This window comes from Clinocottus analis, unplaced genomic scaffold, assembly GCF_023055335.1.
Source record: "Clinocottus analis isolate CAN_PGR_092001 unplaced genomic scaffold, fCliAna1.0.p SCAF_96, whole genome shotgun sequence".
Classification (NCBI taxonomy): domain Eukaryota; kingdom Metazoa; phylum Chordata; class Actinopteri; order Perciformes; family Cottidae; genus Clinocottus; species Clinocottus analis.
Window position 1 is genome coordinate 55,503 of NW_027176258.1, and position 10,969 is coordinate 66,471.

A 10,969-nucleotide genomic window follows, 5' to 3' on the forward strand; every position below is an offset into this window, starting at 1 on the left:
ATACTGGCAGGCTTATGTGCAAAGTAAGAAATCTATTGAAATAAAAAGAGAGGGTTTATTTTGAAAGTGTCAAGAAGTGTTATTGTGCACCTGTTTGGTCAACTTCCTTGTATGTAGGAACATGTATATCACATAGTATTAATAGTAAAGTATAGGGTATAGTGTTCATTAGAGTGCACTGTTGTCTCCTCTGCACTCTGTACCAAAACGATGCCTGTTTGTGACTAAGGCCCTTTCTGCTCAACTGGAAGTGTGATTTGTGTTTACATTTCCCTTTTCATTAATGATGATGACATTAGTCAAGCGGTATCTGCGTCTGTTGGGCAAGCTATGTAACTTGTTTGGACTCTTGACCCAACCCAACCCGTCCAATTTATTGTGGTAATTTGGAAGAGCTGAGCTGCAAATCCTGTCATGTTGAAGAATCACACATACAGTAATGAAATGTAGCCTGTGAAATACCATCTCGTGACCACACTCGTGAGAAACTCTTCTTTAAATCACAGATAGGCTGCCAGGAATATTACAATTTGTAGTTAACACGGTTTATAATATTGTTTATGTTTTTTTTCTTCTTCGCCGGGACAGAAACGCAACATCAGGACAGTATGGCGGCAGTTGAAGTGCGCGTGTGTGAGAGATAGAGAGCGAGAGCGCGAGAGAGACAGGACTTCCCTCTCTCACGAGGAGCGCCCCGCGCGTTCTTGAGCAGACGCGCCTGCGTCTGAGTACCGGTTTGAGCCGGTAAAGAGGCCGGAAACAACCCAGTGGAGCCACAAGATGCGGCTGGCTGCGGTAGTGCAAACATAGACCAAAGCAATACCGGAATTGCTGTCTTTAAAAAAAAAAGTTAAGAAAATATAAAATAACATTTTAAAATTCACGTTTGCTTTTGAATAGTCACCACGCATCAGCGAATTGCTTTAAAGACACAATGGAGTAACGACGAGACGGGACATAACAGGCTGCCTCTCCAGCCGCTCCGCTCAGCGGCCGGTGAGTAACGCTGCGACTCAGCTCACAGCGCAGCGGCGACCGGCGGAGTCTGGAGGGAAAAACACCTTTGTTTTGATGCCCTGTTGTGGACAAACAACACTTATTGTACCAGCTGGGATGGATCACCTGGGCTCTGGACGTGTAGATCCATCTCCATGCAGCCCTCTCTGATCTTGTGTGAGCCCAGCTGATGGGCTGTGATGGGCACACTGACGTCTACATGTATTTAATCACGTGGCGAATCCGGTACATTTCTCAGAGGTGTTACAGTACAACCCTCTCCTGTTAAAAGTGTGTCTTTTAGAAAGTTAGTCCGAGGCCAGATGTTCTGTGTGTTAAAAACATGGCTGTGTGTGTTGATAAACGTAATATGTATAGTGAAAGAGTTGAAGCAGAGAAAAGACTACTGTAAGGGGTTAAAAGCACACCTCATTACATATCAAGCAGAACATGTTCTCCAGCAGAGAGGAACAGATCAGCTAGTTGGTGTGAGTTATAACTATTTAATTGGTGGATTTTATGATTTATCAACTGCAAAATAGAAAAATAAATTTTATTTAAAGACAGACAACACAAAAGTATAAATCGAGATAATCACAAGTAGTTGGCTACACATTTCTTTTCGGAGGAAACTGGATAAATATGACATTTTGGATGAAATCCTAGAACTCTGTCATTGTCGCTTTTATTGCAGAGTGGTGTCCTGTAGCGGTCCAAAGATGTAAACTGTTCTGGTGTTCTCGTAATTAAATTTATTAAATACAAATTATCTCAGAATATCCTCAACAGCTTTCCAAAACCCACATTAGTCATTATGACTGGCACTGGGTGGCACGTTACATTTTGTTTCATATTAGCAAAAGAGTCCGTTAACCCCAAAAATTATTTCTAATCTTGAAATTTGCAATTATTATATCAGATTTTTTATGAGATCAGCAGTCTGTGTCCCCTCACTTGTACACACCAGTGCTCTGTTTGGGACTATCTCCCTTTATTAGCACTTCAGTCTCATTGAATTATGACTCTATCATAATTTTATTACAACTTTATTTTTTAATTCTCAGATACACAAAAAAGTCACCACCAAAAAAAGGTCACACACTAATATTTTGTTGGACCGCCCTTAGCTTTGATTACAGCACACATTCACTGTGGCATTGTTTCGATAAGCTTCTGCAATATCACAAGAATTTTTTTCATCCATTGTTGCATTAATTTCTCATCAAGAGCTTGTATTGATGATGGTAGAGTTTGACCGCTGCAAAGCTTCTCCAGCACATCCCAAATATTCTCAATGGGGTTAAGGTCTGGACTCCATGCGTGAAAATGATTTATCATGCTCCCTGAACCACTCTTTCACAATTTGAGCACGATGAATCCTGGCATTGTCATCTTGGAATATGTCCGTGTCATCAGGCAAGAAAAAATCCATCGCTGGAATAACCTGGTCATTGCTAAACCTGATCGTTGCTGAACCTAGACCTGACCAACTGCAGCAACCACAGATCATAGCAATGCCCCCACAGGCTAGTACAGTAGGCAGTAGTAGTTAAATTCAGGTGGCGACTTTTTTTTTGGCCAGGAAGTGTATATCCACAGCTATGTGGGAAATGTTTTGAACATGAGCAGAAATACATGTGAGCTATTAAAGTTCAGAGGTTTATGAATTCATTATTGAATGAATGAATGTTTTATGGATGTCAATCAGTGCTTTCTGGACCTCACACATTTCAAAGCCCTGACTACAGCCTTTATTGTGATTCCACCAGAAGCGCTTTGTTATCAATCCACTGGTTCCCTCCCTTCGGGAGAAGAGTACACAGTGTACAGTGTAGGTTTCCGTTTGTTCATGAATAAACACCGCATCCAAGTCAACTTCCTGTGTTTTGCTCCTCCACTTCTGGGTAAAGTGAAGCCCTGAGGGGAGTGTCCATCTACATGAATCAACTGTCTTTAAAAACGTTTTCGTTCAATTAGGTCGGTCGACACAACCGCTTTAGAGCAAACTGTTTAAAATCAATCTGTGTAGCGGAGCGAGACGTGGAACATTGTGTCAGCAAACCATGTGAAGATGTGTTGACACTCTTTTGCCGACAATCGCACCCTTTAGATGAGCAGCAGAGGTCTAGTCCCACTGTGTGGCGTAGAATGAACAGTTTCCAGCAGCAGAGCACTGTTTACAGAGAGAGAGGTCTGTGTCTGCCAGTTTTGCTGGAGTTCATCTTCCCCCAGATATCAACAAATTCATGTTGGATTTTAGAATGAGCTCACTGACATTATCGCTGTTTCTTCCTCCAGGTTGACTGCTGCAGCCATGAGTACCTCCTATTCCCGGCGGTGTTTAGGTCCAAAGGTTTACCCAAAGGTGCCTGAAGGCGGCTGGGGCTGGGCCGTGGCTGGGGCCTTCTTCCTGGTGGAGGTATGCACCTATGGGACCATCAAGAGTCTGGGTGTCTTTCTCCAGGACCTGATGGAAGAGTTTGGGGAGAGCAACAGCCGAGTGTCATGGGTTTTCTCTATCTGTGTCTTCATCTTTAGCTTCACTGGTCAGTCACTCGGGCTCTGCTCATGTGTGTTTCTCGTTTGTCTGTAATGTTTTTTTTTTTACTCTGCGGCAGACATGTGCAGGACATGGAGAACAGGAGAAGAATAGGTTGAATAGCCACGGCTAATGTTTGCTTCAAGTTGTCTAAAACAAAAGCAAAAAAAAATAATCATAATTTGAGATGTTGAAACCATCGATTACAAAACAAAGTGACAGATGAATTTCTGCTGATCAACGAAGCAATGAATAAACTCATTGTGTTCGCTCTACATACAGTACATGTATTCAAGATATTTTTAAAGTCCAACAGAATCAAAAACTGAAAGTAAGTCTGTTTTAAAAAGTCTGCCTCCATAGATGTGATGTTTAACCCCAAATTGCTTCCGACTGCTGTGCCTTGGCGTATGTGTGGGTAGGAATGTTAGACATTGGGCAGGACAATCAATGTCATCTAGGCATTGTATGTCATTGTACGCACCTTGCATTGTAGCAACTGCCCTCAGTGTATGAATGAACATGTAGTGTTAAAGCGCTTTGCATTAGTCAGTAGGATAGGTATTTGTCTTATGAATACAGATATAATCAGAAAAGGTTGTAACATTAAGTAAAAAGTAAATGTTCATAGTTCAGTTCCTTAGCCGTTGTTACTGATATCAATATCCAGAATGCCTCCTTCGTTTACATACCAGGTCATTATCTCCACCCTTAGGTGGCATTCAAATTCATTTAATCCCACTAAAGCAGAAGGAGGAGGCCACGCTGTGTTTCCTCTTTCATTAAAATCGTCCGCTTCTGTTCTGAGTTTTCTTATGGGATAAATGTGCGTGGACATGGACAAAATCTCTTATGAGGTGGGTCGTTAAAGATTTAGGCTAACTCATGTATAATTCAGGTATTATTTATATCACCTCCACCCCAGCACCTTTGTCCACGATGCTGAGCAACCGCTTCGGCTTTAGACCAGTGGTGATGATGGGAGGCTTCCTCATCAGCCTGGGAACCATCACCTCTGCCTTCAGCAGCTCCATCAATGAGATGTACGTCACCATCGGTCTTGTTTCAGGTACTTATCAAACTCACACCACCAGCAATCTACCTGTCTACCTGTGTGTGTGTGTGTGTTTGTGTGTGTGTGTGTGTGCGTAATGGTAACATGCCATTCACAGAATAACTGTACACCTCTTGTAGATGTGTTTGTCTTGTTTACATTACCATCATGCAATGAGTGAAATTCAGCAATGTCAACAACAACAGACACATTAAATCTGACACTAAGTTTGTTTTTTCCAGAACTGGCCATTTGAGTGAGAAGTGATCATCTTTTTTTCTTTTTTAGAACACCTTACAGCTGTCTTTAGTCTCTAGGAAGGAGTAGAGCAGGGAAACTGGAGCAGTCAAATATTCCTCAAAAAGCACTGGATTTCTTTCAGAGCAAGAGTGACAGAACAGGAAGTGGCAGAGGAGGAAGGGATGCATTGATATTGGATGTTGATGATAGAATTAAGATAATGAGATGGACCACAGCTAACCTGACACCCCTCCCCTCTCCCTCTCCCTCTTGTCTCTTTTATTTTGTCTTTACATGCCTTGTGTCTTCCAACAGCAGCTGTAGCAAAGTTGGACCATCTCACACAAGGAGTGACTTGACGCCTTGACCTCTGAGCCAGCCCACTAGCCCAACCATGCTCCAACCATGTGCCCATTTTTTCTTACAGGTCTGGGCTACTGCTTCACCTTCCTTCCAACTGTCACCATCCTAGCCCAGTACTTCTCCAGACGGCGAGCCCTCGTTACCTCTATTGCTTCTTCCGGAGAATCCTTCGCTGTATTTGCTTTTGCTCCAGGTAAGTGCCCAGTCTCAAATAAATAACTCGTAGGCCCATTTTTTAGGGAACGATGGTGACCCAGGCATATCTGTGTAAGTGGAGCCGGATTCTCTAAATGCTAAGAAAAGGTGCTTCACTGCTTGAGAATGATCTGGTAAACTAGATAGGAGAAGAGTACATTGAAGTATAAAACGTGTCATTTCTTTTTACCAGTAGTTGGCGCTATGACTATGTGAAAATGCTTTCAAGCCGTGAACTTCCATTTGAAATTTGAGGCAGATTGGACCAATAGATTTTGGTAAAAATAACTTTTTGTCAAAAAGGTCTTCAGATCATTCTGAAACTCCTCCTACATTCTGTAGGAGGAGTTTGTTAAAGTAAAAAGTCTGAAAAGAATGGAACGTGGATAAACATCTAGAAAACGAGCAAATTGCTGTATGACCACCTAGTGCAGTGGCAAATATGCGCCGCCAAACAGCTGACAGCTGACAACCCGACTTAGAGAAGACCGGACACGGCGCGACGGAGGCTGTTACCATCCCGGACCCGACGCGTAGCCGGCCGTTACCGGCACCTTCGGGTAAGCGGCCTTCAGACCGGCCCCGGGACGGTACTGGCACATCAACCTCACACCGGCCCTGTTACCGGCCTCACACCGCCCCTTTTCTTTTACTCCGCAGAGTTTAGAAATTCAAATATGCTTAAATTCAGTGGGAAAGCAAGAAAACAATAACACAAGCACACGATTATAAATGTATTTGTAATAAACAATAAAACTAAAATACGCGTATAATCAACGTAATTGTAATACGTCAAACACCGACGTAATCAGGGAGAAAATACGTTTTTAGTCAACGTAATTGAAAATCAGTTTTAGTTCTGGGGTAACGTAGTTTGTAGGAGACAGGGTTGGCCACGGAGGTCGGGATCTGCCTCTCCTCTTTATTGAGGAAGTCACAAAGATTGTCAGAGGACTCAGTTGTTCTGAACTACTGTCCCACACCTCAAGCTTCCTTGTAGCTTCTATCTTACTGTGGACGTGAAACATGGTCACTGCTTTTCCTTGGAGGGATAGATTGAGTCCATTTAAGTACCCAAAAATGTCGGCCATATACGCCAACTTACAAAGCCACTTGAACTCACAGAATTGGTCTGACAGTTCAAACTGGGAGTTCACAAAAAGTGTCCTGACTTGGTCACGCAGTTCAAAAAGTCGGTGAGCACCTTACCAGTAAAGCCACCGGACTTCAGTGAGCAGGAGAAGCTGCCGGTGGTCGCTTCCCATCTCCGCGCATAATATGGCAAACAGGTGCAGTGGACGACTTTGATGAAATTTACTGTTGTCACCGCTTCATCGAAAGAAAAAACCTTTAATTCTGCAGGCATCATCTTTGTAGCCAGTGTGAGCTATTGTATTGTGTTTCCGGGGCTTTTATTTTGAATGAGGAAAACGGAAAAAGAGGTGCGAAGAAATGTTGGTAAAAGAGAAGACGTTATTGAAGAAGTTGCCGGCTTGGCTGACGAACGATCGTGTTATTATTTTATTAGTACCACACAGTATAGGCGCAAAAAGAACCCTCGGTTACACCAGTAAAAGAATAACTAAATAATTTAAATCATAAATATTTTTATATTAATTTCAAACTTTTCAAAATTGAAAAAAAAAATGTTTTATTTATTTATAAATGACCTCTCGCGGCCCACCTGCAGTACGGCCCACACTTTGGGAATCGCTGACCTAGTGGTTGAATTTAATGGACATTTTAGGTTATGTTACAGGATGCCGTGTATAGACATATGCTGCACATTTTGCAATGAAAGGCCAGATGTGTAATGATGTAGAAGGCTACGTCCCTAAGAAGTTCTTTGGTGCATGTCTTCTTAACACAATGAGGTATCAGCCAGCTTTTGATGACATTGATCCAATAACAATAATGCACAGAAAATAACAAAAATGTGTTTTTCACAAAATTGAAAATGGTGGAAAAAATCCAAGTAGGTGGAGTTTCGGGGTCTGATTAACTTTTTTTGTAGAGCAGACGGAACAGGACATCAATGTTGAATTTCAAGTCAATTTTTCACAAAGAGGCTAAGCCTTCAAACTTAAAAACAACTCTACAGGGCTGGTGGTGCATGACATCACATAGTGAGAACCCAAGGGGCCAAGTGTAAGCTGCCCTTGTAGTGCATCTCTAGAACATTGTGAGTTCACCCACGGCAGACCGTCGTCAATAACTTGCCATCGCTTATTCATGTAGTCCGTGCAGTCCTTTCTCCTTCGCATCTTTCCTTCACCTCATGATGTTTTCCACTAACGTCAAAGGAAAGTGGTTTGAAGCCCTAATGCAAAAAATATAAACTGTGATATGTAATTAATATTCTACTGACCCTCACCATCACTGCCTGCCATTATGAATTCATATTTCATGTAGTCACAGTCATATCTCAGTTTTTACTGGACCAAAAACTTGAATGTATTTTAATCTAACCCTTTGAGAGAACCAACACAGCCCCCTAGAGGGCGCTCTGAGGCCCTCCAGTCGGCCCTGAGCTAGTTTATGTGAAACTCTTATGGACAATGAAGTATTGAGAAGTCCTATGAGTATATCTTGAGTATTAAATAGTAATAATACAGCTGATGTCCTCTCTCCATAGCGCTCTCTACACTGAAGCAACACATTGGCTGGCGCTACTGTTTGGTTGCCCTCGGCACCTTTCAGGCTTCTGTAATTGGCTGTGGCCTTCTCCTCCGTCCAATTGTTATTGAGCCGGAGCCTGTAAAGGAGGGAAAAGAATCAGAGAGTCAGCCTTTGAAACAGCTGCAGACTGTTTTGGAGCTGGAGAACAAACAAACAAGGCCCTCCATCAGTTCAGATGACTCGGGTGTCACCTCCCTCTCTACTTCCAACGGAGACTTGAGGCCTGTAGGAGCTGAAAACACGACTCTGATGGACTGGGAGGGGCAGGACAAAGTGGCCAAGGAGCCGGGACTTACCACACCTCCCATCCCAGTAGAGGTAGAGGCTGGTCCTCTCCATCCATTCAGCTCCAAACTTCTGGACTTTTCTGTGCTTAAAGACAGTGCCTTCATCTGGTACTCTCTCTTCGGCTTGTTCGCCACGCTGGGTTTCTTCGCCCCACAGCTCTACATCATCGAATTGAGCAAGAGCCGGGGCGTGGAGCCCAGCTTGGCCTCCTACATGCTGTCTGTGATGGCTGTGGCCGAGATATTTGGCCGCTTGTCCATTGGAGTGGTGTTGAATAAAGTCCACTGCAGAAAAATCCTGGTGCTGCTGGGCTGTGTGGTTCTGCTGTGCCTGGTGCTGGTGGCTTTCACTATCGTGTGTGAGTTCTGGGGCCTAGTGATCTGCTGCGCCCTCTACGGCTACTTTATGGGCACCGTCGGCTCCACTCACATCCCAATTCTGGCTGATGAGGACGTGGTGGGCATCCAAAAAATGGCATCATCTGTGGGAGTGTATGTCTTCATCCAGAGCTTTGCTGGGCTGGCAGGGCCACCACTCGGAGGTACGAGGTCTCTGCTGCTGTACTGGTTTCCCTCTCTCTGACTGCACTCATCAGTTACCCTTCCTGGAGGGCTTTCTAACCGCTGTCTCTTTGAGCAATATAAACACTTTACTTCGTGTCCCAATGCAATATCCACTACGTTTAAGTATGTTTAAGTACTTTTATACAAATTCTTTATACCATTTGTTTATTTATTATTTCATCTGTATGTTTTTATTCCATCTGTATATGTAATAGTCTTTTTAACTGATACGTTTTTAATCTGACATATTACCGTTCTACTGTTTATTTATATTACTTGATTCTTTTTATCTTATTTACTTGTGAGCAGTGCTGCTGTAATCCAGTAACTTTCCCATTGAGGGACTAATAAAGGATTGTCTTATCTCTTATCTTTAGGTATGTTGGTGGATGTCACACAGAACTACGGTGCAGCCTTCTACTCCTGTGCTGTGGGAATGGGCCTCAGTGCCATTTGCCTGGCTATGGTTGGCCCGACTAAGTCTGGCATGTGCCCGAGACAAAGCAGAAACGAAGAGGAGGATAGGAGTACTGAGGAAGAGGGGAAAATGTCTGAGTCGGAATTTTTGGAGGTGGACTTGCCCCTGGAGGACAGTCCGGTCAGAGAGGTTAGGACAACGTCTGTGTAATATGAATCCGACTCGAGCATGACATCACCTCGTAAGCAACAATAAAGACACTGTCACTAACACTCGCCTACAGCGATGGTCTTCACAGATGCTGCAGGTTAAGTTTGCATCTTAAGTTTCTTTTCATTTTGCTGCTGCAAATGATTGGAACTCTGCAATAACAACAAAAAAGCTGTTCATGCCTCTTGTGGATTGTGCTGCCTCTTGGCCAGGTCATCATTGTAAATGAGAATTGGTTCTCAACTGATTTTACCTGGTTAAATGAAGGTCAAATAAAAAAATAGTTGTCCCTCTTTCACATTCTAACTTGACTGTCCCTCTTGTGAGACCAGCCCTCTGTTACCTTTATCTCAGGAAAGAAGTGTTGTTGTCATAGATACTGAAGTGCCATGAGTTAGACAAAACAATCATGACAATCATATCTGTGAGAAGCCTCTGTGACATCACTATTGTTGACCATGTCAAGGCGTTCGTCCCATGCTGAACACCTGCATGTTCTGCTGCTCCTCCCACTATGGATGCCCGCTCCACATACACATGATGCTCACTCCACTTTCACATGTGCCTGAGTCAATCAAGCTGTATGCATTGGATACATGGAGGAGGGTGTAACTGCTGCTAAAGTATGTTGTCTTCTGTCGCACTTGGGTATTTATTTTCTATCAATGGTAACTCAAGCAATATTGCAGCAGTGTTGCCAGTACATAAAGCCTGTGTTCTATTATTCGATGATAGTTTTTGTGAGATTCATTGGGCACGAGAACCTTTACATCTTCCATTCTGTTCCGCTCTGGGTGAAGGCTTGACTATATTTATCATTAAGCCATGATCCTGTTGATGTACTGTGGCATGAGCTCCTTACAGGTAAAGGCATTCATGTTCACGACATGCAGGATCCAATGTTTCACAAGTAACTAGCTTACCAGCTAATGTTAAACCAATGAGAAGCTAAATCATCGTGAGATGATAGCCGCTGGGTTCACAGATTTTATAGCTGAAGCTAAGTGCTTCTCTTTTGCTCTCCACACGAACTCTTTACCTACATTCAACCGGGGACTGCTTCAAAGTGTTGGTCAATAGTCAATAATCAGGATGTAAACCAGAACACTTCAGATACCACAGCCAGAGTTCTGCGTGTAACTGCAGAATCTGTGTGTAGCGATTAGCCTGGTCTGGACTAGGTACCATACCTCTGACTAACACACATGGAGGCCAAGAAGTTTCTTCTTTGACAAGCTAATACTGTTTTGTTCCTGGAGAACTACTACATCCAACAAAACATCCGGATGCTGGCACCCTGGGTGCTTTACTGGGCGTATTGCTGTTTCCCCACGCTAGAGGATCTGACATTGTGAATGTGGGGCTGTTCCCACATGTCTGCCTCTAGACAGCAGGGGGGCTTTGCCATGCATGCCCCAAATACC

The 10,969-nt window shown here is 43.4% G+C and overlaps 1 protein-coding gene across 1 annotated transcript; it reads left to right on the plus strand.

Annotated features, from left to right (window-relative positions):
- Window positions 1-778: 778 nt before the first annotated feature.
- Window positions 779-10,963, plus strand: slc16a6b (solute carrier family 16 member 6b). Its single transcript, XM_068570874.1, has 6 exons — window positions 779-996; window positions 3,295-3,542; window positions 4,461-4,604; window positions 5,257-5,385; window positions 8,023-8,895; window positions 9,295-10,963. Exons 2-6 carry the CDS (start codon window positions 3,311-3,313, stop codon window positions 9,543-9,545), a joined length of 1,629 nt encoding a protein of 542 aa, XP_068426975.1. The 5' UTR covers window positions 779-996; window positions 3,295-3,310; the 3' UTR covers window positions 9,546-10,963.
- Window positions 10,964-10,969: the final 6 nt, after the last annotated feature.